The following is a 27,578-nucleotide window of genomic DNA, read 5'->3' as shown; positions in this document are numbered from 1 at the left end:
CCGGTCCATCGGCCGTGTCAGCTGAGCGTAGCCATGCTGGACAGCACGTGTGCGGTTCTGTTGGATTCTCCTCTCTACGTTCGACTTGAAGCACGCTTCCCTGCACGCTGTGCAGATCAGCCACAGTGGGTGGATAGGTGGGAGCACCTCGATTGTGGAGTTAGGTGGGATTGGGAATATGTAAATTTTCCAGCTCTGGCACTACGGTCCAGAAATGCTGCTGGGACTGAGGGTCGAGGTAAGAAGAGGGTCCTGGGGATCTGGGTGGGAGTGGAGGTTCTCAGTTCCCTCCCAACTGCATGGGAGGGGAGCACTAGAGGGCAGACAACCGGCGTGGCTGCGGTTCGGGCGCTGCCCATTGTCCCTTACAGCGGCGGTCCCCAACCTTTCCACACCAGGGACCGGTTTCCTGGAAGACAGGTGGGGGTGGGGGGGCACACAGGAGGCAGGAAGGAGCTCAGGTGAGCTTTGTCCGCTCGCCCGCCCGCCCCTCGCCCTGGGGTTGGGCCCTGCCTCACGGAGCTCAGGGGCTGTGCAGGCTCCTGAGAGGGGCCGTGTGTTTCCTTCACTGGTCCCTGGCGTGACTCATCTCCACATCCCGCATCGAGCGTCGTTATCGACACGGGATGCGGGAAATACGTAAAGCAAACATTTAGTGAGCGAATACACCTGAAGTGTGTTCTTTTAAAACAGCATCGTTTCCCCCTTTTTATCGCAGGTGAAGAGCGATTATATGTCCGAAATAGCTGACCAAGTAGACCAGGACATTGCTTTGAAGTTGGGTTGTCTGGAAATACGGTAAGGTGGCAACCGTTCATTGACGTCTTTATTCATGAACGGTTTTCATTGTGCTTGGAAACTAGCTGGGTGTTTTCATTTCCTCATGAAGATTATCAGTAAAATAGTGAGTGAAATGTGATTGCGCATACTGAGTGAGGTTGGCCATTCTGTGACGTGTCTGGTACAGTCACGCTTGCAGCACGGCCTCTGCAGGGGGTACGACGCACGCCGGCCACAGCCGCCCACCAGCATCCCCGTGGCTGTTCAGCTGGCAGGTGCCGTTCCTGGACGAAAGGCGAAGTGCAGGAGCGGCGAACGGAGCTGGTCTCGCACTGCCGCCGTCCACGTCTCATCTCTCCAGAGCCCAGGGCTGCCCCTCCCAAAGGCAGGAGGGCCGGTCCGCAGACACAGGCCTGGGTTAGCCAGCTGCCCCCTTAGGGTGTGCGGACGTGCTGCGGCTCAGACGCACTCTGTGCTCAGACTGACTCGATTGGTGCCTGGGGCTGAGCCCCGGCAGCTCAGCGCCCCTCCCCCCCGAGTGTTTTACCACTGCACGGCACAGACATTCTTTACACACGTGTGAAGCCCGTATCTTTCCTGATTTTAGGCGGTCGTACTGGGAGATGCGGGGCAACGCTCTAGAAAAGAAGTCGAACTATGAAGTACTGGAGTAAGTATTACACATCGGAAGGTGAGCCTTCTAAAAGCAAATATTCACAACCAAGTCATTCTGCAGAATGTACTTTTTCCCTGGTTCATCTTCACTTAACAGTGTCGTAAAATGACACATCAGGAGCAAATGCAGAGGTGCGGGGGGCACTGCGGGGGGCGGTGCTGGACGTCCGAGGCTGCGGCCCCTGGGGCTCGGGAGGAGGTGGGCCCTGGAGGGGGTGTTGGGCAGGCCCCGAGCTGGCCCGGAGGAAAGCACAGCTTCTGCAAAGGCACAGAAGTGTGCACAGTGGGGTGACGGCCAGAACGCCGCCCCCCGTGTTTCCGGTGGGGCGCCTTGCTCAGGAGGGTATGGTTTGGTTACCGTCACGTTTTCCTCAAAGTCATCGGGCCAGCTTTAGACAGTGGGAAAAACACTTTCCAGAAGTTTACGTATGTGAGCGGGTGCATTTTTCAAAGCCAGCTAGGGAGGTCACCAATCCTTCCACGTGTTTTTAGCCTTGGTAGCACCACAGGGCCTTCCCTGCAGGCAAGGGGAGGCGCGCGGCAGAGGCTTCCTCCAGCCCCTGCCCTGCGTCTTCACGTCCTGAGGGCTCCCACTGCTGGGGCACAGACTGGGGTGCAGACACAGAGACTCCCCCGACACCATCTGTGAGTTCGAGGCAATGGGTAGAAAAGGAGGCACCGGCCACAGGTCAGCTTGGGTGTTTTCTTACGAAGCTTAAAAAGTGCGCCGCTGCCGGTGTCACATGAAGCCAAGTGAGCCGCCAGTGCGGTGCAGAAGTGCTGGTTCCGGATGGGACACTGTCCGCCGGCTCCCGGTGCCTCCTCCCGGTGCCTCTGTGCACACAGAGGAAGGGGCCGGCGGGTTTGGGCACGTGACAGGGCCCCGCTGAGGTTGCTCAGGGTGTTTGCCTGGAGGCCCCCCGTGTTTCTGTGGGATGCCGGCTCGCCGAGAGTGGCACACGAAGGAGCCCTTGCCGCGTCCGTTTTGGTTGGTGGTTTGCTGTTTCCATACGGGACTCCGAGCAGGCACCTGTCTCTCCCTCTCTCCCTGATCCTTTGCACGCCTGCCCGAGTGTCCCCTGAGGCTCCTGGCTGTCCAGGCTCGGTTCGTCGCCAGCTCAGGACTGCCATCTAGGGGCCGGGAACCTGGGCCCGTGGCACCCGCAGGGAGGCAGAGGACAAGCGCTGCTGAGCCTGTCCCGGCCGATTGCTTGGCCAGAGCGCCTTGAGGCTCTTGGTAGGAACGACCACTTTTGTAGCCTCATTTAGAGAAAGTCACCGGGGTTTCCAGCATTCTTGACCTTGGGCGACTCCCTGAATGTCTTCTCTCGTCTCCTGTGTGAAGCTGAGATGGTGGGTCTTGACGAGGAAATGTGTCCCCTACTCAGAAAGTTGATTTGGGAAAAGCATCAACCTTTCAATTCAATCCAGGGTTTGTGTTTTAAACTCCCCTAGCACGCCCCACACGTCTCCCTGATTGGGCCCGTCGGCCGAGGCGGCACCGCCCACTGCACACCCACGTTGTGAGGCCTGCCTTCAGGGGGCGTTGGGGGGGCACGTCTCTGTGGTGCAGTCTGCAGGGAGGCAGCGTCCCACGGGGGTCCCGAGGTGCACTGGCAGGGCAGAGGGCCCTCCGAGGCCCGGCGGCAGTGCTGCTCTCTGCACGTGCCCAGAACACCGTCGGCTGCCCCTGCCCCCACCCCCGACTGCTGGTGCTGTGCGTGGGACTTCGTTGTGCTTCCTCCCTGAACCACACGTGAAGGATGAATGGTTCAGGTGCCCTCTGTGTCCTCGCAGCCGTGTCCTCGTGTAATTGACGTGGCGTGGTTATCCTTACACTTCTTTTTACATTCCAGGAAAGATGTCGGCTTGAAGCGGTTCTTCCCTAGGAGCTTACTGGACTCCGTCAAGGTAACGAGAGCTCGCTTCGCCACCGTCAGAGGGCCGTGCCGTGCAGAAACCTCCCCTGTGGTGTGGGGCTCTCTCCCCTCTGTGTAAGAACGAAGCTGCAAAGAGGCGACAGCACTCTAGTTATCTTAAGGACAAGCAGAGCGTTAGAGGTACAGCTTCCCGGTCGTTACTGTTAACTGTGAGGAGACGGAGCAAGTGCAGTGAGAGCCCGGACCGCGGCAGGTTAATAGTGGCCAGTGCCCCTGGTGGACAGAGTGAAGTGCAGGTAAGGTGTGTGGTGAGGGGACAGGGGACAGTGGTACTGAGCCCGGGCTGGGGTGTGAAGGCGCCCACCCGCGCGGGGCTCTCCGTGCTGCCTCTGCGGCTCTTCTGTCAGTCTGGACCTGGGCAGCAGACCCCAGAGAGCTCCACTGCAGTTTGTTTGAGCGTCAGTCACAACGGAAATCTAGTTTCAGAACTAGAAACGTTAAGCGCTCAGGAGTCACTAGTTTTAGGAAGTACCCCTGCAGCTCCCAAGAAATGGAGGAAGTGCCTCCCAGGGGACCACGAGGCACGCGCAGCTTCCTCCTCAGAGGAGGTGGTCGTCGTCCCGTGTCTGTGATCAGCCGGTGACAAGCAGCCAGGCACCGGAGCGCCTGGCTCAGTGGCCACTCAGCCCGCCATTCTTGGCAGCTGCTGTCCGCCCGCATGTGAGTGGGGGCCGAGGGGGGGAAACTGGGTGTCTGCATGGGTGGCACTCATCTGACACAGGCCTGAGAGCGGGATGAAGAAGCCCCCGTCTCGTGGAAGCATCAGAGTGGCAGCTGAGGCGGGGGCGGCCGTGGTGTCCGTCAGTGGTGCGTGTGTAAGGATGTGCACACGCACCACGCCGTATCATCTGGCCATAAGAAAGAAGCAGACCTTGCTATGTGTGACAGCGTGGACGGACCTAGAGGGCACTGTGCTACGTGAAATAAGCCGGAGACAAAGTAGTGTATGATTTCACTTGTGCGTGGAACTCGGAAACAAAACAGACCCAAACTTGTAGAGTGGCGGTTGCCAGAGTTGGGGGTTTGGGGGCAGGCAGAATGGGCAAGGGGAGTCAAAAGATACAAACTTCCAGGCACCAAATAAGTATCGCAGGGGTGTTGATGCTGCATTGCATATTCAAAAGTTGCAAAGAGGGTGGGTCTTAAAAGTTCGCGTCACAAGAAAAAATTACAGCTCTGTGAGGTGAGGGGTGTGGACTGGACGGCGAGGTGACCGTTCTGCAATGTGTAGGAGCACTGGGTCACTACGCCGTGTACCCAAATCTACATGATGTTATGTCAGCTGTGTCTCATTGTTTCAAAACACGCTTTGCATGTACTGTGAACATGTCCACATTTAGCATTTGGTGAGTGGGTAGGTATGATAATTCCTCAGCTTATTATTCTTTTATTGGAAGTTTTCTTTAGCATTACATCATAGCGTTTTCATTTGAGAAGCCCTAGAGGTCCACTTTGCTAGCAGCATCTGATAAATATTCGGTCGACTATTGTGAAATGCTTTTTGTGTTCAAAGTGGCTGAACAGCCATAGTTTCGAATGACCTGACCTACTTCGGGGTGGTTTTCTGTGTGTGAGCTGGTGTAAGAGTGAGTGGCGCGTGTGGGCAGAGCCTTGGTTTCCCCACCGCCTCGGGCAGTGGAGCCTGTGCTCAGTGCGTGCCCTGGGCGTGCATGGCACCCACCCTGGGGTGCCCTCCCACAGCCCTGGTGCACGCAGGTGGTCGCTTGTGTTTCTCCACGGAACTCCGAGGTGCGGGCTTGAATGTCCGTCAGTGAGCCCCACACAGCGGTGCCGGGGCTGCGCAGAGCGGCGGGTGGGTGGCCCGGCCGGGTGTTACCGGAGACGGTTCTGCAGAACCCCCGTGCTGCCGAATCCTCGAGTGGTTCTGCGGTCGTAGCCGCTGGAGTGAGATGCCCTCGCCTTTGCGTTGCTGGGTCAAGAGTGGCGGCTTTCTAAGGTTTCCAACCCACGTCCAAGTTGCCCTTCAGAAGGCCTGCACGGATCGCCCTCGCAGCAGTGGGCATGGGGGTGCCCCGACCTGCCCGCTGTGGGCCAGGCCCCTGTCACGCACGGGCACGGGCCTGCTCGTAATGCCTCGCTCCTTCCGTGTTCTAAGGGGCCAGCTGCTGCCTCACAGTCGTCTACTTAAGATGCAAAGCTCACGACCTCTGAGCCGCACGCTGACCACGATTAAGATGGTGTATTTCATGTTCTGTGCATCTATGAGTTATTTGAAGGAGGAAGGCACACGGGCCCGGTGAGCGTGACATCGTGTAATGGTGTGAACCTGCGTGGCGCTCGGTGGGCAGGGGAGAGCCCTGCCGAAGAGAGCCGGCGAGGCTGTGGCCTTTGCCCCTTCTCGACTCTGAGCAGACTTCTGCGATTTTTTCACGCAGGCCAAGACACTACGGAAACTGATCCAACAGACGTTTAGACAGTTCGCCAACCTTAACAGAGAAGAAAGCATTCTGAAGTTCTTTGAGATCCTCTCCCCAGTGTACAGATTTGATAAGGAGTGCTTCAAGTGCGCTCTTGGTGTGAGTGTGAGGCCGGGGGTGGGTGGGCGGCGCTGGGTTTCTTCCACGCTGGGTATATCTAAATTTCTGGTTGGGATCGAATTTGCCACATTTTTAACAACATGCGCATGTGGGGAAAATGCAGAAAATGTGTCAGCGTGAGAATGAATTCATCTTCTTAAGTGGCGTGTCTGTGTCCATAAAGAGAAGGCCGAGCGGTGTTGGCGAACTGTGCGGGGAGAGCTGGGTTATCCTGCTCAGATAACCGCCCCAGAGAGACCGCTGGTGTCAGAGCCCCGGGCTGGGCGCGGCGTCTCTGTCTCGGTTTAGCACGTGCAGGGTCAATGGAGGGCTAAATGTTCTGTTTTACTTGGCTAGAGAGATTAATGGTTAGCTCACCCAGTCCCCCACTGGTCCTTTAATGTGTCCTGGGCTCTTTATCTAAAACAGTTCTTTTTCCTTTTGGTACCTCTGTCTCCACCTGTTGCACCTTCAAAAGTCAAGCTGGGTGATTTCGGTGGAGCTGGCGATCGGCCCCGAGGAAGGCATCAGCTACCTCACGGACAAGGGCTGCAGCGTAAGTCTGCTCTGGGGAGTCCCGGGCTGCTGAGCGTGGCCCACCGCCACCCCGCCTTCCCGGTGGGCTGGCTGGGGACAGAGGGTCAGGCCAAGGGAATGGGGATTCGCAGGATCCATGGCACTTGAACACTTGTAGTCTGAGCAGGGGACAAGCCAGGAGACGGGAAAGAGCTGGGGTGGTGGCCGGAAACCCCAGGGCCGCTGTCCTTGAGGCCAAGAGAGGGAGCCTGGGGCCTGCTGTGGCGGGGCTTGGGGCAGGGGGCGTGGAGGGCTGCCCCGGGCGTCGCTGCAGCTTTCCTGCCTGAAAGCAAGCGGGAAGGTGTTTAGTTGGTGAGGGGAGCTGCGGGTGCGTCCACCAAGCTCAGTCCCAGCAGCGGGGCCTGTGCCCAGTGGGCTGCTCGGCTGGGGGCCTGGCGCCATTGCAGAGTCTGAGAGCAAGAGGCCCTGCCCAGACTTGTTCTGCACAAACGTGCAGAGCTCACTGCTTGCGAAGCGAGGGCTGCCATGCAGTGCTGGGGGCTGGCAGGCCGGGGGGCAGTTCCGTCTTCCCGAGAAGAGTTTGTTCTGCCTGGGGGGCTGAATGCAGTCGCTCCTGGCCTGTCTGCACGGAGGGTCCGGGGGCACTGCAGCCTCCGGAGCTCCACTCTGCTCTGGAACTTCCGGGGGCCTCGGGCGCTTGTTCAGGCCCACGGTGTGCTGGGAGGGCCCGTCCCTGTGGGAAGGAGAGCGGCATCCTCATCCCCGCCAGGAATTTCACAAAGAACCCCCGCGCCCTGCTGGCGAGGAGCTGAGCAAGTCAGGGCTGCCTTCTTCTTCCCTCTCGTCTGTCTCGTGTTTCCTCTCTGGTACCTACCGGGACTCCCAGCCAGCTCCCAGGATGGAGCTCCCCCCGGCCGTCAGGAGCACATAGAGCAGGCACCCCCCCAGCCCTGAAGTGAGCGGTCGTGCCCCTCAGAAGGAGAACCCCCATGGGTGCTGCTCGAACAGTCTGAGTGCCCCAGACACCCGGTCTCAGGGAGGGCGTCTTCAGGAGAACAGGGTGGGAGTGGGACTGTGGGCGTCTCGCAGAGGAAGTGAAGTCAGTTTTTTATCTGTGGTCCAGTTTGTGCCTTTTCTTTCCAAAGCCCACGCATCTGGCCGACTTCAACCAAGTGCAGACCATCCAGTACTCGAACAGTGAAGACAAGGACAGGAAAGGCGTGCTGCAGCTGAGGGTAGCGGGCGCGCCTGAGGTAGGAGCGCCCGCCTCCAGCGGTGGGGCTGGCGCAGAGGGCACTCAGGGCCAGGCCGCGTTCTGGGTGAGGGTGGTTTGCCCGGGTCGCCAGCAGCCCAGCCTTCCCTTTTGCAGGAAGTGTTACATTACAAATACTGACAATCACATGCCCTCGAGAATAGAACGGGCAACATTTAAAAACTGACCAAAAGCATTATTGTGAAGGTGACTGAAGGTCATTGTGAATTACCAAGGAAAACACTGCTTAAAAGTGTCCGAGGGTAAAAATACATACATGCTACACGCCGTGTTGTTTCCTAGACCAAGTCAGGCCCCAGACCCGGTCCTCTGTACTCGTGTGCTGCCTGAGAGGCAGGTGTGGCACAGGAAGCGAGCCCCTGGCCAGCACGGCCCAAGCCGACCCTTGCTCGGGGCGGACGGGGAGCACGCGCGGGCAAAGGGACCTGGCCCTCGAGGCCAGCACCACGGTGCTGATGCGCAGGCGTGGTTTCAGCACTCCTCCCCAGGTGGCAGGGAGGGGCGGCCCCCTGCAGGGCTCCACCCCTGTCCTCAGCCCTGTCTGCCCTGGGGTCTGCCCTGGGGCCGGGCACTTCTGAGGCTCTGGGAAGCACACCTGGTTCCTTCTTGGTGTTGAGTGGCACCATAAACCGTTGAAACCTACAGATTGTCCTGGATGAGCCCAGATGATAGTTTGGTACAAGGGGCCTCAGAAGTTCCCGTTTCATGTTGGAAAGAATCATTTCAGAGTGTGCGATCCATGCTAAAAATAATGAAACTTTCCTAATTTTCTTTCATGTTCGAAAAGTTATGATGGCGGTGGATAAAAGTTTACTCCACATTCGTCTTGTTTCTAAAATAGCCCACACTGCAAGGGGCTGGTTATCCAAATCCTTCGTTTAGTGAGCCCGCACCAGAGGGGCCGGGCACTCCAAAGGAGAACAGCGTTTCCCCCTCCCTTTGTTCTAGAAAGTGAGTGTCAGTTTCAGTGGTGTCCCGGTTGTGTCTGGGTTGCCTTCTGTCACGTACTCCAGGAATAGCATCCTTAAATACCAAACTTCCTTTTCTGCCCAAACCTTATGACAAATCTCGTTTCACTGCCTCCCTCCTCCGTTTCCATGGGTGTCTGGAGGTCTGATGTCATGCGCAGCTGTCCCTTTGATTGTTGGGAGAACAATGACGGCTCTTTCTCGGCCCGCTCCCCTTCCAGCCTCTGACAGTGACAGCCCCGTCCCTGACCATCGCCGAGAACATGGCCGACCTGATCGACGGCTACTGCCGGCTGGTGAACGGAGCCTCGCAGTCCTTCATCATCCGGCCCCAGAAAGGTGAGCTTGCGTGCGCGCGCCTCCCCACCGCGCGCTGACGCCCTGCCCCCGCAGCCTGCGGTCCTTGTCTCTGGTGACCGCAGAGCGGAGGCCGGATGCGTGACTCGGCCCCAGAGGCCGTGTCCTGTGTCCTAGGGCGGGGCTCCGGCTCGCGGCCCCAGAGCTGCGTGTCAGTGGGGCTCTCGGGGAACTGGCGTGTCTGCGGCTATGCCGTTGGAGCATGTCTGAGGTGGCCCTTAGTGTTTTCCAGTGAACTTTCGGGGTTATGTTCTTGTGTGTTTTTCTTTTTTAAGTGTCTCTTCTAGCTCACAAAAATAAAGCCTTTTCCCATTTTTTTCTTTTTACTTTTTTTTTTAATCCTCACCCAAGGATGAGTTTATTGATTTTAGAGAGAGAGGAAGGAGGGAGAGAGAGATGGGGGGGGAGATAGACGTGAGAGAGAAACACCCATCGGCTGCTTCCTGTGTGTGCCCTGATCAGGGCTCGCACCTGCCCCGGCCAGGAGTCACACCTGCACCCTTCTGGTGTGCGGGGTGATGCTCTAACCTGCTGAACCGCCCGACTAGGGCCCTGTTTTTTCTCAAAAGGAGTGTGGAGTCACGAGGTAAAATCCGTGGTTGGAGCGAGCACCTCTGCCCTTGGAGGAAGGCCGTGCCGCATCGGAAGTAGCGTGTAGGCTTGCAGGGCCGAGGGAAGGGGCGCTGCAGAGGGCGTGGACTTCTGAAGTAATCAGGCGAAAGCATTCCCAGCAGCGTGACTGCGTAGTGAGTGGCAGCAGGAAGCCTGGGCTTGGAGATGTGTTGGCTGTGGGTTCCACTCTGTGCTGTCCGCTTCCCCACTCTGTGCCCTGGTTTCCTTGTCAGTGGAACCTAGAGGCCCTGCCCATCTTCCGTGGGGCTTGGGGGCGCGGACGGACGTCCTCACGCAGGCGAGGGCCTGAGATGGAGCCTGGCGCACGCGAGGTTCCCAGATCTAGTGCACTTGCTTCCACTGCCGCCCCCAGTGCCGCGCCATCTGATGCCCCCCGAGAGCCTGACTCGGGGGCTCCTCATCTGTGGCAGGAGAAGGGTGCCGACTCTCGAGCCTAGTGGGAGGGGCCACAAGGGCGCCCCCCCAGAGCAGCGAGGGGACCCAGCATTCCTCCTGCATTGACCTGTGTGGCGATGGTGATTCCAGAGGAGGGAGTCCGGAGGGCTGAGTGGCGTGCATCCACGTGAGCTGAGTGGGTTTCAAGGTGAACAGGAGGTAGGAAAGCACGAGGAGGGTGGACGGCCAAGTGCCGAGCTCCTGCTGTCCCCAGCAGGACGCCCGGCCTGCCCCGCGGCTGGGGCACTGTGTTGTCAGAACAGGTCGGGGAGGAGTGAGCGAGTGCACGCGTGTGCAATCGCAGGCGCACACGTGAAGTTGAGGAGTCACTGGAACCTTATTTTTTGAACATATTTTGTTTATTTTTAGAGAGAGGGGAAGGGAGGAAGAGAGAGGGAGAGAAACATCAATCAGTTGCTTCTCGCAGGCGCCCCAACTAGGGATCGAACCTGCAACCCAGGCGTGTGCCCTGACCAGGAATCAAACCAGTGACCTTTCACTTTTTGGGACACGCCCAGCCCACTGAGCCACGCTGGTCAGGGCTGGAACCTTTGTTTACAAGTGAGTGTCCGGATGTGCTCTTGGAAACAGTAGGTAGAGCCATAGCTGCAGGCCAGTACGTGACTGTGTGGGTCCTAAGGCAGCCCCCCCGCCCCCACATCAGAGGCCTGGGGCCCAGTCGTGCACTCTTCCCAGAAATTCGGCGTGTCTTTCCTGGCAGTAGCCTTCCCTGCAGGAAACACAGCGAGGGAGCTGCTCGTAGACTGTCCAGGCTTCTGGTTCTGAGTCGCAGCGTTTGCAGGCGTGAGCTCTTGGTTTTTCACTTTGCACTTCCAGTGGGTGGGTGCCTTGCAAATACTTAAATGTTTGGGGAGAGTTCCTTCATATAAAGGTAGCATTTTGTGAAAAATGTTTAATGTGACATATTGCCTATCTTTTTAGTAAATATTTTTTTTAGTAAATAATTAAGATTGTATTTATTTACTTTTAGGGAGAGGGGAAGGGAAAGAGAAAGAGAGGGAGAGAAACATCAAAGTGTGGTTGCCTCTCACACGCCCCCTACTGGGGACCTGGCCCACAACCCAGGCATGTGCCCTGACTGGGAATCGAACCAGTGACCCTTTGGTTTGCAGCCCGTGCTCAATCCACTAAGCCACACCAGCCAGGGCTTTAGTAAATGATTTTTTAAATTTTATCCTCATTCACCAAATGTTCTTTACTGAGTTGTTGGCATGCAGTTAGAAATGTAACAGTTCGGATGGTGAGCATGTATAGTGTTGGGGAACAGTGGAGAATGGGCCTGTGGTCTGGAGGGTGGGGAACTGATGGCCCCAAGTTCAAGGGCAAATGCCAAGAGAGGAGCTGTGAGCAGATGGCATGAATGACAGTCACCCCAGGGTGCTTCCCAGGAGCTGCCTGGGGAGGGATCAGAGAAAGGGGTAGTAGATGGGCATCTGCCCGCCTGCACCCCTCACCCCACACACACCCTAAAAACGGACAGAGCGTTGTTCTGGGCTGAGAGGAACAGCAGTGCTTCGGGGGTAAACCGAGGTGCTCATGTTATCCAGCGCACCGCTGGAAGACAGCGCAGTCGTGAGCAGAGGAATGGCCTGATGAGTTGGTTCTGGGGGGAGTGTTCTGGTAGCGACGCGGCGCAGCAATGGCGTAGGGGATGAGGTCGGTTAGGGTCTGCACCCACTGCCCGGGACAAAGGAGATGGAGCCAGGGCCCCGGGCTTCCTGCTGCACAGAGTGGGGGGGTTTTCCCCGCCAGAGACAAGGCCCTGAGCTCCGCTGTCGGTGGTGGGAGGCGACCTCGGGGAGAGGCACTCGGCAGGGCCCCTCCCGGTCTCCGCTCTGCAGGCCCGCTGGTCCCTGGGCGCCGGGGGGCTTCGCCCTTCGGCCAAGAAGGCCGAAGGTCTCCGACCGAAAGGCAGCCTCCTCCTCGCCAGCCTCCTGGGGAGTCACCTTTCACAGTTGTGCCGCCTCCGCACTTGGCGTTGATTGGGCAGCACCTTTCACACCGTGCTCACCTGCAGCCGGGGTCTGTCTGTCGCGGATCCTGGAAGTAAGCCAGCACCTAGGATGGACGGCACGCTGACTTCCTTGGCAGGGCTGGTGCTGAGCTGCTGGGTGGGACCCCCCCTTCCCCCGAGTCCTGCACGGAGTCTTCCACCGGGAACAGAGGAACCTCACCACTGTCTTTCCTTTTTTTCCCCAGAAGGCGAACGGGCTTTGCCATCCATACCGAAGTAAGTGCTGCTTCGTGCCTGTTGTTACTCGCTCGTGCCGGAAGCTGCGGAAGCCACGGCTGCGTGTGTGGCCCTTTGCCTGAGCGGTCAGGCGCCAAACCATGGCACAGGGTTGGGTCCAACCCAAAACTCAAACCAGATTTTCCCTTCCTCTTACGTTCAGTGGGAGACTGGGAGCAGGCGCAGGGAGGGTGCTGGGAGGCGGTCACACCCTCACTTCTCAGTCGTCGCTGCCTGTGTGCGAGCCTGGACGTGAGTGCCCTTCTGGCCGCCTTACAAGTGGGAAAGTTAGAAACTGTGAAAGTGATTTATGTTAGCCGTTTTACTTGTTTGTGTCATTAATTTCATAGCCTACGGGTCGTTCTATAAAATTGTAAGTGGTAGTAATGGCTAAAGCACCTACGTAACAGCGTCTCTCCCAGCCAGCGTGCTGGGAGCTGGGGAGCAGATGGCAGATCCAGTGTGTGGGTCAGCAGGCGGTTCCCCGCGGGCTGAGGGCTCCGGGGGAGGCTGGAGCGGAGTCGCGGGCAGCTGTGGCGGCGCCCCTCACCTGGGAGGTGCTGGGATAAAGAGGGGAGACCCCATATCGGCATGCCAGTCCCTCACCAGTTCCTCCCCCGGCTCCCCGAGTCCATCAGATCCGTCCACTGCTCCCCCTTCCCGTGGTCGCTCCTGGTTTCAGCTGCTCTCATCTTCTGTCTGGGCTACGCCAGTGGGCTCGTGTGTCGGGCTCCCTGAGACCTCCCCAGGTTTCACGACTCTCTGAGAAAGGACTCGTGACGTGGTCGTGCTCACAACTGTGCTGTGCAGCCAGCGCAGGGGGGACGGCATGGGGGTGGGGGGGCATCCAGAGGAGGGTAGGGAGGCCCTAGGAAGAATTTTACTTAGTACTTTGATAGTAAGTGCTTATGTGTCTGGGAAAAGTTTTCTTTTATAAAAAGATCAACGTAACTTTGGTATCTAAAGACTATAGGGTTCCTTTATTCTGTGCTCTCCAAAATTTTTAAATCGAACTATCCTTTCATAAATGTTGCTGAAACCTTTGGCCAAAATTTTATCTTATGTGGATAAAAGTAAAACACTAATGTTGCTGAGCTATTTCATACAATGAGCGGCCCGATGCACCCGGCCGGGCAGCCTCTGTCCCAGGGGCCCTGAGTCTGAGCGGCCGTCCTGCGGCAGCGCCCCAGCTTGTGTCTCAGGCACGTTCCCCCTGCGGGGTGACTCCGGGGCAGCCCCTCTCCGCACACTGTTGCTCCGAGAGTCTGGTGTGACCCGTGCCCGGCCCGTGAGCGGCACCGCAGTGTGGGAGGTTGCTGCCACGAGTTGCTTTCCCAGGGCAGTTCGGTGTGCCTTCAGGTGTCTGTCCTGATTTCCGCTCTTCACAGCGTGAGAGCATGGCGATGCTGACGGTTTAGGTAGTAGAACCCAGTATTTAAAAAGCTCTGCCCCATAAAACTTGAGCCTCCACCGGAAACGGCGGTGGTTCTGCCCTGAGTGCGGCGTTCACACGGTGCCCTCTCTGTTGCAGGCTGGCCAACAGCGAGAAGCAGGGCGTGCGGACACACGCGGTCTCCGTGTCAGGTAAGGGCTCGGGGAGGCCACCCGGCAGTGCGGCGGGAGGGTCCGAGGGGCAGCTGTCTGCCGTCTCCTTCCGGCGGCTCTTTCCTGACATCTGGGAGGAGGGGGGTGTCCTGAGTGTGCAGCCGCAAGTGGTCACCGTGGTCACGGGGTCAGTGCGGCTCAGAGACTGTGGCTGAGACGCACGTGCGGTTCCAGGTCGCTCCCACGGTTACGTGGGGTTCCAGGCTGTCTTTTGGTCTCACTGTCATGTTAGTGATCCTTCATGCGAGAATGTTCACTTCTGGAGTTCCCATTATAATGTATCTTTGCAATTCAGCGAATTTAATGAATATACTTTGTACATCGTTTTGTGAAGTTCAGGATATGTGGGACATTTTAAATGGTTTTTGTCTTTCACAATTAACATAAAATGGTGTTTGAGTATTGCTTTTTTAAAAATATAGTTAAGATTCTGGCATAAGCATTATCTTAACTACTTGTTGGCGTGATGAGTGTGGTGTACTTTCCTTGGTATGTTTTCAAAATATGTGTCTCTTTCCATGAAAAATGTGGAAGACAGAGAAAGGAGGATGAAAAGGAAGCATCTTCTATGGACCCAAGTTTGATGTCTTAAAATACACGTAACACACATACACAGAGATACACACATGTATCCATGTGCACACACGTGTGACCTGTTCCTAGGTATGTGTTACATTTCTGAAGTAAGAGGTAGCCTCCTCACAGCTCTGGCATCTGGTGGTCTGACTTGGAAGGAGCCGAGCTCCCGCTGGTTTGGTTCTGGAGCTGGTTTTTCCTGAAGTTCAGGTCTGTGCCTTGCCTGCGTGCTGACTGGGCTCTCCTCGTTTCCCAGTGTGCAGGCGGAGTGGCTTGCTCTCTCTTTATCGTGCACAGGCCCCCGCACCCCTCTCAGAAGTGCCTGTGCTCCTGCCCACGCACCTGGCAAGGACACTCTGGGCAGCAGCTGTGTGTGTGGCACGCGTGTCGGGTCCCGTGGCTCCAGGAGTCTCTGAGCACCGCCCACCGGGGCAGAGCTGGTGCTGGCGGACGGTGCCGCGGGCAGGCAGGCTGCAGGGCCGCCAGCGCGCCCCTGCTGTTTTTGCACGGGTCTCCGTGCCTGCCGTGGAGACTGAGAGGGCAGCCTGCGGGCAGAGGGCACGGCAGAGAGGCTGGGGCTCGCAGAGCTGGCAGTGGCACCAAGAGCTGCTGGTCTCCCAGAGCAGTCCCTGCGGGCCGGTCACTGCGGGATGTTCTCTGGGCAGTTGCAGGCCAGGGGCGGGGAGGCGCTCGGTGGAGCCCGCTGTTGGCGAGCCCTGGCGGGGATGTCGGGCACTGCCCTTGCATTCGGGAGGTGAGGCGCAGGCCTGCTCGAGTCTCACTGCAGGGAAAGGTGCCCTTTGCTCTTCCTCCGGGAGCCGGGCACAGCTGATGCTGGACACGGGGGTCACCTTGGAGCCCGAGGCAGGCTTCTCGGCAGAGAAGTGAGGAGCAAGGTGGACAGCTCCGTGAAGACAGGTGACAGAGCAGTGTGCTCCCTTGGGCACGTTACTGTAAGGCCTAGACTAGGGTGTTTCAGCCTGACTGTTGAGTGTTGCTTCGGGAAACTGGTGCTTGCTGTAGAGCTCGGGGAGAGCCTGGCACTGAGAGGCCAGCGTGTGTGACGCGGGCGTGTTGGCGTGGCCACAGCAGGGCTGTGGCTTGGGTCGGACACTGCTGGAATCAGCTTTAATAACCCTTTAAGACTTCACTACTAGGCTGTGAGGAGCTTACGTGTCATCCTGTAAGTGTAAAAACAAGTACCGCTAACATCACAAGGCCCCATTATTTATTTTCTTCACAGAGAAAAATTTTAAAGGAAGGCTTGAAACTTTTAAAACACAGATTCTGGACTTCGAACTCAGGCCCCTCCCCTGGTTCGCAGCGCGCTGTGGCTGCACGACAGCTGTGGGGTTTATGGAGGTCAGCCTGCAGGAGCCAAGATAAAACCACAGCTGATATTTTTAAATGCAGAAAACCGTGTGAATATGTGGCTATTGTTATGCTTTTGAATGTTTAATTTTTTAAGCGCTTTTTCACGGGAAATCTCAAACATACTCAGAGGCAGAGAGAACAGAATTGTAGGATGATCCCCCCGGTGCTCCTTGCCCAGATTCAGCTGCCAAAAGCTGTGGCCAGTGTATCTCTTCTCCGCCTGCACCCGCTTGCGGAGTCCCCAGCGGTGCTTAACGCGCCCGAGGCGTGCCTCACCCGCAGAGACTTCTGGGCCACAGACTCCTGCAGAAGTGCTGTGCTGCCGGGAGACTGGCGGTAGCGGTTCAACGCCAGCCGTGCAGTCCGCCCAGACCCCTGCGGCCACCATGTGCTCGCGAGGGCTCTGGCCCACCGGCAGTCGGACCAGCGGCACTGCTGGAGCCCGGCTGGTGGCGCTCCTGTCCTCCTGGCTCTGCCCTCTAGGGCTCCTTTTTTCCCCCCTGATTGCACCTTTTCTGTTGAAGAAATTGCGTCCCACTGATTTGCCCCAACTCTGGGCCTGGCGGTGGCGTCCCTGTGATGCCGTGCGGGATGTGTGCCTCTCGGGCCCCTTGCTCCTGTGTTTCCTCTAAGCGGGGGTCAGGCTCACAAGAAAGAAGAGCAGGCGTGCGGGCCCAGTGGCTGTTTTTACAAGACCGCACCCGAGGTGCTGACGGGCCTGGCCCCTGCTTGTCTCTCTCTGTGACCCTCCCGCCAAGCAGCAGGTCCGGTCTGTGGCGCGTTCCTGTGAGCAGTTGCCCAGCGGTGTGAGCCGCTGCTGGGGTCTGGCTTCCATCTCCCTGGGGCCGCAGCCTGGGCCGGGCGAGGGCCCTTGTGGGTTGTTGGGCTGCGGCCCTGCTGAAGAAGACGTCCCTCCCCCGTTGCCCACCGCGCCGAGGGGCGGGCCCTGCGGGGAAGACGGCCGGCCTCGTTCTCCCCGGCCCTCACCGGTCTCTGACACCGGGGTCGCCTTCCTCCTCCCCAGGTGATGTCATTCTGTGGGGCTTTCTCTTTGAGCCTCCTCAGGAATTCGTGGGTTTTTAGCACTGTTTGTTGAGGGCGGGGGTTCCCAAGACCACCCCAGGCTGGACGATTTGCCAGAAGGACTGCTGACGGAGCACTCGGAGCTCAGACCACGTTGACCGTTGGCGGCACTGAGCCCTAAGGTTTGAGGGAGGGACAGGGCTGAGGCGCCTGGTCCCAGGGACCGTGCTTCCTGGTGTGAGTGACTGAGATGAGAGGACGAGGGCCCACCCACTCGGGCCCACCCTCTTGCGCCCACCCCTCGCGCCCTGCTGCCGCCACAGATGGCTTCCCCACTCGTTTCTGCTGGCGTGCTGACGGTGTCCTCGGGCTGTTCCCTCGGGACACGGACCTGTGCTGTCCCTGGGCCCACACCCCACATCCCTGTCGTTCTCGATGGGCCCCCGTGGGTCTGCGGTTAAATCTGCACACCCCCGGGTCCCCTGTGTCACGCATCTCACTTCGCTGTGCCGCGTCCACTGGTGCTGCCACATTTAGTTGTTTCCTGTCTGCGGCTCTCGCTGTGCTCCGAGCCCCCAGAGGGCTGGGGCGTGTCTCGGCCCGGCGGGCTCGCCGTGGAGACGGCGGACGGGCAGGTGAGCTCCAAGTGTGCGAATGAGGGAGCGAGGACGAGGCGACACCCGCGGGCACCGGGCTTGGAGGCCTGGGTGTGCAGACGTCCGCGTCGGCAGCCCGCTGTGTGCAGTGACCGGCGCACGGTGTGCACGCGTGGTCCGCGGTCTGCATCTTCGCCGGCGGCTCGGGGAAGTGGCCCCCGACGCTCCTCACAAGGCAGCCGGCGCTGTGCCGGTGTGGGTCCTCTGGGTTGCTGCCTCGAGGCCGAACGTTAGATGGTCACGAGAATCTGGAATTATTTGTCGGTGGTTATTGTGTTTTGTCTTGTTCCATTTTGTTTGTTTTGTTGTTTGTAAAGCTCTCTGTGCCTGCACTTGGCTGACTGCAGAGCGGTGAGACTCTGCTTAGGTCTTGCTCAAGTTTCTATAGCTAATGCTACTCTTTGCTAAAAGAAGGAACTGCACTTTAAAATATTAATGGTTTTTAAAACCCAAGTCCATCATAGTAAGAACTTATTTGTTAAGAGTCAGAGTATTGCAATTTTGTGTTTTAATAGCTATGCCTTAAAATGCAATGTATGTTTCTTTTGTATTGAAATAATGTTTCTGTTTTTCTCTTTCCTCCCGCCTCTTTATAAAGGAGTTGGTCACTGCCAGCATAAGGTTAAGAAAGCTAGACGCTTTCTCCCTTTGGTCTTCTGTTCCCAAGAACCTGCTACGGGTACTGCACTCACACTGGCGCAGGGTCTGACTAACGCAGCGCCCAGGCCCCGGGTCGGACCCGATGCTTGCCCTGGGCAGGGCACCCCCGTGCGGGCGGGCGGCGCCCTGGGGGCGAGGGTCTGCGCGAAGGTCTCTGGGCTGCTCTGGTGACAGAAGGCTCTTCGTTTGCCTGCTGGCTGACGTGTGCTTGCATGGCAGGGCGAGGAGGGGCTTCCCGGTTCCACCCGCGGGGTCAGCGGTGTGGCGCAGGCCTGCGCCCGCACTGCGGGCTTCCCGATGGAGCATGCGGCCAGAGGAGGAAAGGGAATAGCCCAGGAGCCGCCGTCTGCTTGCCGAGTCCGGGGCAGCCGCACAGGGGGCTGCAGAGCAGGGTGGCCAGACCCCCTTGGAGCGTTTTCTGGGAAAGCGGGTTTGTAGTAACGGCCCTGGAGCTTCTCCAAGCCCTGCATAAATGTACACGGAAACTTGTCTTGCGAGCGCAGCCTCAGGTGCCGGCCTCCTCGCCGAAGAGCCCGCCGGGCTGGTCCCCACTCAGCATTCGGCGCCCACACGGGGCCTGCATGTTCTCCTCCGTGTCTGGGAGGGTCCAGGTGCCCTCGAGGGGTAGAAGCCGTTTAGCACTGAATTGTGAGAGGCAGCGCAGTTCACTGTGCTGAGTGTGGCGGAGACCGACAGGCTCGCTGGCGCTGCTGTGTGACTCCGTGTGGTGTGCTGGCCGCTTGAAACAGTGCCGTGTGTGCCGTCAGCCGAGGGGCACACTTCCTGCCCCTCTCTCTCTCGTCGCCGGGAGCAGACCTGGGGGGTGATTTTTTTGTTTTCCTTACGCTTTGATTTACTTGTCATTTTAATAGTGTTTTCCCTCTCTCCCCGCCTTCCCTCCCCCCTCCCCCTCCTCCCCCTTTCTTTGCATGCCTCCCGGATCTGCAGATGAAATTAGTGGGGACGGTAATACTCATTTTCACATTCCTGTTCTAATGTGCGATGGTTACTGATTGATGTCAATGCCGGTCAGCCCGGGGTGAAAGGCAGAACGTGGTCCTGATGCCACCGAACCGTGTGGGAAACCATGGCGTGGACACGTGGTCTCATGGAAGCTGGGGCTTTGACATGGAAAGGGTGCCTCGGTTTCTTCCTCACGTCCCCATGGTGCGTGGGAGGTGTTCCATGGCTGTGGTGAACCTCCTGGGTTCCGTTACTCACACCAGAGCCGTAGGAGGGCGGCGGCGTGGCCCCGGGGAGTGGGAGCAGTGACCTACAGCGGCCGGGTCCCTGGCCCCCAGCCCGTGTCTGGGAGAGGTCTGGTTTGCGGGGGAGGCCCCGGGGGCCGAGGCTCTGGAGAGCCACTCAGACCGAAGGAACCAAGGGTGTCCAGCCGTGGGAGGGGAGTGGCGGTCTTCATCTGTGGAGGACAGCGCTTAGCCGCCTGGAAGTTTAGAAGCCGCAGTGAGCGCCTCGTATCCCTCGTCGGCTTTGGGCATGGCCTGCGTGCAGCGTGGCCCTTTTCTGCCGAAGGAGTCAGAGTTCACGGCTGAGGCCAAGGGAGGGCGCGCTTTCCCTCCTGCTGCAGCAGGAGACTGCTCGTGGGGCGATGGGGCCGGGACTGGGGTGTGACAAGCCCGGCGTCTGCTGTGAAAGCCCTTCGCTCTGCGACTTCGGAAGAGTGCATCGTCTTCACAGGACATACGGCTCAAGAGCTGGGCTCACTTCTGAGGCGCTGACTCCTTGCGAGTAGCAAACCAGCCGCTCCCGTTCGTGGCCAGTTCCTCGTGCACAGCGGTTCACAGTGTGGCCGCATAGCGTCCTCACAGGTGTGCAGGTGAGGACACGCTGGTCCTCTGCCGTCGGGGGGCGGGCGGCCAGCTGGGCCTCAGGCTGCCCGCCTCTCCCTCGGCCTGTCTTGTCATCAGCAGACACAGGGTGGCCTGGAGCAAGTGCTTGTCCCCTGTGGCCTCCCCTGTGGCAGGCCTCCCTGGTTGCTGGGGGCTCCTGTGAAAGTGCCACGCACCGAGTGGAGGGACGCAGCCCCCCCCCCCCGCACTCACCTCGCACCGGATCCCCACCCCTGCCCGTGCCGCACTGCACGGACAGCTGTGCCGGGCCCCCAGCCTTCGCCCCTTAGTCTCAGTCAGGGACTTGCGGGCCAGCCACGGCCCACGGCTCTTTTTACATTGCCCCTTGAGTGAGGAGTGGTTCTTAGGTTTTCTTAGCAATTAGAGGGGCAAACAGAAGTAGGATAGTGTTTGTGTCATCAAAACTATGTGAGCATCAAATGTCAGCGTCCCCAAGTCCAGTTTTATTGCAGCACAGCCACCCCTCTGTCCACTCCCTGGCCGTCGCTCTTCCCCACCGTGTGTGCGCCGCAGAGGTGAGCATGCGGGCGGGGACTGAGGGAGCAGTGCGGGCTCAGGCACTCTCTGCCAGCCTTTGCGAGCAGCTCGCCAGCCCGGGCCTGGGTCTCAGAGCTAGCAGGCAGGAGCGAGCCGGGCACTTCTGGGCCCCGAGGCCGCCTGGACGCCGTGGAGCCGGTCAGTGCCCCTGGACGGCCGGAGTGATCCAGTCACTGCAGATGTCGCCAGGTGGCACTGAGGACGCAGCCACCCTTCCTGAGGGCGGCAGGGAGGCACGGTGCGGGAACAGGTCATCAGAATTGCGGGTGTCCAAGCCCACACCAGTGCCACCGGGGTAAAGACCACCGTCCTGCCAGGCAGGCAGAGGGGGCGTGGTGACAGAATCGCCTTGTCTGCAGCCCCTCCATGGGAGGTGCAGCAGGGGCTGCACCGGAGAGGGGCCCGAGGGCTCCTGGCAGCTCCTGCTTTGGCCGCAGCGAGGGCACTCGCTGTCCGTAGCCCCGCCTCCCGCCCCCTCCCCCCCGCCCCCCAACTCCAGACGGGGCCCTTCCGCAGCTCCAGGGCACTGGGCTCTTTCCGCGCAGTCGCTGCGGTTAGTGCCGGCCTCCCGAGTCTCGCCCACCTTGCTTCAGAAGGAGCACTGAGCGCTTTCTCTGAGGGTTTCTCAGCTCCCGGTTGCTGTCCTCTCCATACATCTTCGTGTCACTTTTCTTTTGCCACGTACCGTGACACCAGGCCTTCCACATTCTGAGGCTGTCCCAGGCTGTGGAAGTCTCCATGTCAGGTCTTCCACTTTGGAAGTCCCCCGGCTAAGTCACGGGCACCCGGGCGCCAACGCGCCGCCTGCGCGCCACCTGGAGTGGAGCCGTGCCCATGAGCTCGGGGGCCCTGGGATGTCCCTGAGGACCATCCTGGCCTAGGAGTCACAGCGCCCCTCACAGGGAAATGTCGTGGCAGCTGTGCGACGGAGTGCCACTCTGTCACCAGCCTGCTGCTGACCGTCCTGGGGACCCTGAGACACTCACATGTCCTCAGGTGCCTCGGTCGCCTGCCTGTGACGGGGTGGTGAGAACAGCCTTTCTGAGGATCAGAGGACCATGTTTGTCACTGTGTGCCGCTGTGGCGGCGTCTGCGAGCTCTCGGGCACCTTGTGGCCGTCACCAGTGGGTCATGCACACCTGCCTCCTCGTTTGGGCCATCCGTCTGGCCACGGCTTTGGAGGCCGGGCGGCCTCTGGCAGAGCTGCCGTGTGTCAGGGCCCCAAGCCTGTGAACTCAGCTCTCCTGCCAGAGCCGCGCTGGCCCGACCCCTGAAAGCCAGGAGGGACACCAGCAGCGGGAGCAGGTCAGTGTCATGAAGGCCACGCGAAGATGCCTGTGGAGAAGGTGACGGTCAGGTCCAAGTCACCGTGTTCCTGCAGCAGCTTGGACGCCCACGGGGGACCCTGGCACGGTGCGCACAGTGCAGACGTCACAGGGCGGTTCCCGGAGAGCCTGGCCTGCACCCAGGTCGCGGAGCTCACATGCAGACAGCCCGGAGGCCCGGCCGGCTCTCCCCGGGTGCTGTGGATGGGTCTGGTGGGGTACCGCTCAGCGGTGCCCAGGCCTGCGTGCGGCCTGATGGCGAGTAGCTGTTGAGAGTCCCGCTCCTTCCATGCTGGCGTCTCCACCGAAGGTTTTATAGAAAGGGGCAGCCCCGAAGCCCTCCAGGCCGAGCCAGGTGGCTGCGCCCCGGCCGAGGTGCCCTCCAGGAGATGAGGCAGCCGAGCCCGGCACGTTCAGCAGGGCTGCTCTCACCGCAGCCTCTGTGGCCGTCCTGGAGCAGCCCTCGGGGTGGCTTCTCCTGGGGGGTACCCCTGAGGGTGAGCTGAGGCAGAGACGGGTGCAGGCCGGGCTGGTGACCCCAGATGCAGGGTGCGTGCCTTGTCCCCGGTGGCGCTGTGCTGCCCTGCACCCTCCGCGGCCTCACACAGGCTGCCTGGCTCTTCTGTCCCTGGCTCACGGGCACACGTCGCAGTGCGTCGGTTCTGGGTGTTGCGCCGGTGTTTCCCGAGCATCTTCTCTGTGCCAGGCACCGTTTGGGGCTGGGAACTTAGGGTCGGCAAGACACGAGGCTCCACTCCCTGGGGACTCCATTCTGGAGCGGGGCAGCCGTTGACAAGGGGCAAAGGACAGTGAGGTCGTCGGTAGTCACGGGCACTGAGGAAATGGAACAGGCAGCGTGGGGAAGGGTGGTGGGGGTGGGTGGAGGAGGGGTCCAGCCCAGGGCAGGATCTGCTCCAAGCTGGCGTGAGTGGTGGTATGCAGAGTTCTCAGGTGGGGGAGTGCACTGCTCCTGTCGGACTTGGGGACGTCAGCGCCCCCGTGGCCGTGGGGGGGGCGTGCCTGAGCGTGGGACTGAGCCGTAACCTCGTCACGCAGCGCGGGGCCAAGCGCAGAGGCTGTCGAAGAGTCTCGGGCAGTGGTGGCTAGGTGTGGGCAGCAGAAGTGGGCATCTGAGTGGCTCTCAGGCCAGCGAGTTGCCCCTCGGGTCAGCCGGGGCCTTTTCCTTGGGGAAGGCCCGTACTCTGGGGCAGACCAGGCGGGAAGGGCAGCTGGGCTGCGGCAGCCTTCTGCCAGGAAGCGGCCTGGAGCTGGGCCTGCCGAGTGCCAAGATCAGAGGAGGGAATGCGGGCGAGCGTCTGGTCTCTGGGGGCCTCGTGCCCCTCTCCCGTCTCAGCCCTGTGAGTGGGTTTCCCGCGCTGGGTCCCGAGCAGCTGGCCCCCTTCCGTCCCACGTCCATCTCACGGTGTCTTGCGTTCGGCCTGCTCGTGCACAGGCAGGCCTGCAGGCCCGGCCCACGGCAGTTTGCAGGCCTGCGTGCTCACGAGCGCAGGCGAGACGGGGGAGCAGAGGGGTGGGAGGGTGTGAGGTTCGGGTAGATTAACTTTTCTTCAGTCCTGCTTGTAGTGTCAGGGTCGGGGTTGGACGTGTAAGAATAACGTGGGTTATTCTACCCGTGTACGGGACTTGTGGACAGCTTGTATCTGGTAACTGTCTTAAAGAGAATTGGTCTGTCAGCTTTGCATTCTGCCGGTTGCGTTTTCCTTGTTTTGCTTTACTAACTTGTAACGATGGGTGCAAAGCAAGACACGACACACTCTCCCGGAATTCTGGGGTTTGTGCGAAGTCGTCACTGCAGCCACGTGTGGGGTGGCTGACACCCTGCAGGGGGGGGCGTCCGGCCTCACGGTGGTGCTGGGCCACACTGAAGACGATGGCTTGCCTTGGGCCACCCATTAAATGCACCGAGACGTGTAATCACCCAAAAATCTCCCACTTCAAGTCAATTCACAGTTTCGCGTTGGGCCCAGGCTGGACATCCCTGCCCTGGAGAGTGTAAACAGTCTAGAGTCTCGATTTTCTTTGGTTTCTGTAACTTGAACATCTGAATGAAGGAATAATGGCATCACAAAAGAAAGAACTTCGAGCTGCTTGTGTCTGCGGGGTTTCCGGCAGCTGCCAGGTCGAATCTGCAAACTGGAGCTCCTTCAGACGGTCCTTCCGGAAGGACCGCCCCTCCTTTCGCTGGCCTGTGGGCAGCTGACATCCTTGCGCGTGAAGCAGCCAGAGGCTCTTCTCACTCCAGAGCGCCAGCGTGGCTGCTGCGAGCGAGCGCTGCTTTTCTTTGCATGGTCCCCCCGGAACTGCTGGGAAGGAGTCGGTGGGCCCGGGGCCCCCGGCCCACGTCTCAGAGAAGAGCTGGCCTCTGGGCAAGCGCTGTCTGCTGTCATTGCGTCCTTCCCGGCGGGGCGGGTGCCCTGCGGACGCCGGTGTGTGCTCTTCGGGCGGCTGAGAGGGCAGTCACTGGAGGTGGAGCCCAGGTGGCTTCACCCTGAGCAGGTGCCTGGTCGAGTGAGCCCGGTCGATCCCCGGAAGTCGGCTGCCGCTTCTGTCTCCCCAAGGAGGACGTTCGGACGGCCCCCTGGAGTCCCTGAGTAGCACCAGGTGCTGTGCGCGCCTGCAGACGCGGGAGACAGCGGTGTGGTTTTCACTGTGTTCACCACGGCCTCGGGGGCCACGGGCAGGACAGAGGGCGGGTGGGGGTCATGCGCACTGTCACGTCACGCCTTTCTGTCTTTCACAAGGGCTCCCTGTCCCAGCTCTGTCTGCGCCTGAGGAACAAGGCTGTGTCTTTCACACGGGGGGCCATGCTGTCACTTGTAGTTCCGTGAGTGACTCGTGCGAGCAGAAACCGAGGGATGTGGCAGCGTGGTCGGGGATTCAGGCAGGCCGCTTTGCCTTTCTGAGTTACACTGCGGGCTGGGAGGTCGAATGTGCCACCTCTTCCGACACCCTGCTCCCTCTCCCGCAGAGACGGACGACTACGCGGAGATCGTGGACGAGGACGAGGCGTACACCATGCCCTCCAGTGAGTACTCCCGCTGCCCCGGCCCGCGCCCGGCCGCGGGGCCCCTGCGCAGCTCGCATCTCGAGCTCCGGACGCGTGTCCTTGTGGGCCTGCCTTCAGTGCCTCACGGAGTGCTTAACCCTCACCCGTAGTAGAATCCTGCAGAACTCTGCATTGTGTGTGCCCCAAACTCACATGGCTGCCAGCAGTGTAGTTGCGGGCCCGTTCCCCTCTTGCGTGCTGGCCCTGTGATGGTGTAACCTTGATTGATCAGAGTGTTTCCTCTTTGTGGAAAACGAGAGTTATGTAAAGTTAAACACATGCACATCTTTATTTATTCTTTGCATGTGTATGCTGGTAAATTGCATTTCCTTTTTGAAATGTTCTTCTCTATTGCCTTTGACTCACCAGTTACAAAGAGCTTCCCTAATCCGGCAGAGCAGCCGGCGGGTGGGAGGCCTGGGGCGCTGACCTTCCTGCCGACCTTCCTGTGCCTGGAGGTGTCAGCGCCCTGCATCTCTCTGCTTTGCTGCTTGTTGCCAGAGGAGGCGTGGGAGGAGTGTGCGGGCCCAGATCTTGAATTGGAGACGCCCTTGAAATGTCATTCACTTTTGAAAAACTGTTAAGCTACCCCTTAAAGAGGCCCTATTATGACCCCACCCCGCAGCCTCAGCGGCCCTAGTAACCTGGCAGTTGAAGTCCTGACTTCCGCAGAGGGGCGCATGTGTGCGGTGCAAGTGTCTGGGGCGCACTCCTCGGCTGTGTGAAGATTTTGAAAGGGGCTCGCACTTAGACGTGCTGTGTACCTTGAGCTGTTACCAGAGTGAAGAGAGACCGCCCCGCCTGCGGAGGCGGGGCACTGTGCGGCCCCACCCCTTTCCAGAGCTCCCGCGTTGTCAGAGGGGACTCCAGACGGAGGCCTGAGCCCCAGCCTCGGTGTGCACGTCTGACCTGCAGTGCAGTTTGGGAAAAGGCTGGGTTCTGGCTCGCCTGTTAGTCCTTTGTGCATACTGCAGAAAACCCTGCCTGTCGCTGGTGTGTTTACCGTTCAGAGCCGAGGAGTGAAGGCCCAGCACGTTTACCCGGGCCCCGGCGAGGAGTCGCCAGGGAGGCCTGTGGGGCGACGTGAGGGCATCGTTCCCGCCGCGGGGCCAGCTACCTGGAAGCAGTGTAGCTCGTGCTCCCGTCTCGTCCCCCTTTTACTGCTCGTGTTCACGGTTAGAACGTCTGACGGCGCGAATGTTATCGAAATGTGCTCTTCGAGTTTGCTGTTGCTAACCTAACTGCTATTAGTCATTCTAAGCAAGGTCTTCAATTTTTTTCTCTTTTAATTGCAACACAGAAAGCTATGGAATAGACGAAGGTAACAGGATTCCTTTGAAATAACTGCATTTGCCTGCAATTGCAACCTATGGAATGATACGGGGTGTTTCTGTTTTCAGTTAACTTTTATTTTTAAACTATTTTTCATCGATTTACTCATGCTGTTAAATCAATGGAACTACTAGCTAAAGTGATTTTAAAGAGGGAAACAGCTGTCTAAAATTTGGGTTGAATCGTCTGCATGATTTATAATTTGATAAACCGGGGGGGGGGGAGCATTTGCAATTACTTGGCTGCTACTGTAGTCCACCGGTGATGACCCGGTTGGGCCTGCGCAGTGAGGGCTGTGGGGGCCCGAACCCAGGAGCGCAGCGACTGGGATCGACCCCCTGGGTTCCTAGGGGGCGTTTGCTCTCCATGCGCCTCACCAGCCTATGAATGATTGGTCTGTGGACGCCTACAATCTAGTACACAAATTCCAGGCACATGCTGCAAAATACACAGTGCTCGTAATTCATGTGACGTGTACAGCCTGGTTCCAGATTGTCTGACTTTGAAATTAATTTCTGGAAGCTACCTCTTTAAACTCTTTTAGCTCAGTGAATGATGTCTACAGGGGGTTATAATAGAGTGGAACACTCCTAAACTTTTAAAACATGCGGTTACTCATGACCCAATTTTTTGTTTCCTCTGCATTTGTAAACTTTAGTTATTTCTAAAATAACTGCTTTAAATAACTTTTTAGCCTTTATACATTAATATATCAACTAATATCACTTATTAATTAAGCATAAAGTTTAGCACTTAGAGAAATTATTTGGACAACTACCGCATGTAGATAGATGTAAACCAAATCAGACTGTGAAGCGGGTAAGAAGGACGGACCCGTAACCGACTCGGGTCGGGCGGCCCCCGCGGGGGAAGCGCCCTGTGGAGCGCTGTCCGCGAGGATTCCACGGTGCTTAAGTCGCCCGTAGGCGGGTGTGCCGCTGATGGAGTGTCCACTCGTGGGGGTTCGTTGCCGTGGTGAGACGCCCCGCGTGCCCTGCTGGCACCCGGAGTGCCGCCCGGGGTCTCCTGACGTGCGGACCCTGTCTTGCAGCCAGGGACTACGAGATCCAGAGGGAGCGCATCGAGCTCGGGCGCTGTATCGGGGAAGGCCAGTTTGGAGACGTGCACCAAGGCGTGTACGTGGGCCCGGTGAGTCCCAGGTCGGC

The 27,578-nt window shown here is 59.0% G+C and overlaps 1 protein-coding gene across 9 annotated transcripts in view; it reads left to right on the top strand.

Annotated features, from left to right (window-relative positions):
* PTK2 (protein tyrosine kinase 2) overlaps window positions 1-27,578 on the top strand; it is a 130,253-nt gene that overhangs the window by 60,078 nt on the left and 42,597 nt on the right. For 3 of the 9 annotated variants that reach the window (XM_036031459.1, XM_036031452.1, XM_036031453.1), the window contains exons 5-17: window positions 719-798; window positions 1,388-1,450; window positions 3,312-3,366; window positions 5,792-5,932; window positions 6,411-6,488; window positions 7,615-7,722; window positions 8,932-9,049; window positions 12,356-12,386; window positions 13,918-13,970; window positions 19,229-19,246; window positions 25,003-25,059; window positions 26,381-26,401; window positions 27,464-27,561. In XM_036031459.1, the coding sequence (XP_035887352.1) occupies window positions 719-798; window positions 1,388-1,450; window positions 3,312-3,366; window positions 5,792-5,932; window positions 6,411-6,488; window positions 7,615-7,722; window positions 8,932-9,049; window positions 12,356-12,386; window positions 13,918-13,970; window positions 19,229-19,246; window positions 25,003-25,059; window positions 26,381-26,401; window positions 27,464-27,561 (921 nt within the window). Of the gene's footprint in view, window positions 1-718; window positions 799-1,387; window positions 1,451-3,311; window positions 3,367-5,791; window positions 5,933-6,410; window positions 6,489-7,614; window positions 7,723-8,931; window positions 9,050-12,355; window positions 12,387-13,917; window positions 13,971-18,218; window positions 18,300-19,228; window positions 19,247-25,002; window positions 25,060-26,380; window positions 26,402-27,463; window positions 27,562-27,578 lie in introns of all 9 variants that reach the window. The other 6 variants (XM_036031455.1, XM_036031456.1, XM_036031457.1 and 3 more) reach the window with 4 other exon arrangements.

This window comes from Phyllostomus discolor, chromosome 7 (genome assembly GCF_004126475.2).
Source record: "Phyllostomus discolor isolate MPI-MPIP mPhyDis1 chromosome 7, mPhyDis1.pri.v3, whole genome shotgun sequence".
NCBI classification, from domain to species: domain Eukaryota; kingdom Metazoa; phylum Chordata; class Mammalia; order Chiroptera; family Phyllostomidae; genus Phyllostomus; species Phyllostomus discolor.
The sequence above is the reverse complement of the archived record's forward strand: the minus strand, read 5'-3'. Positions and strand labels throughout refer to the sequence as shown.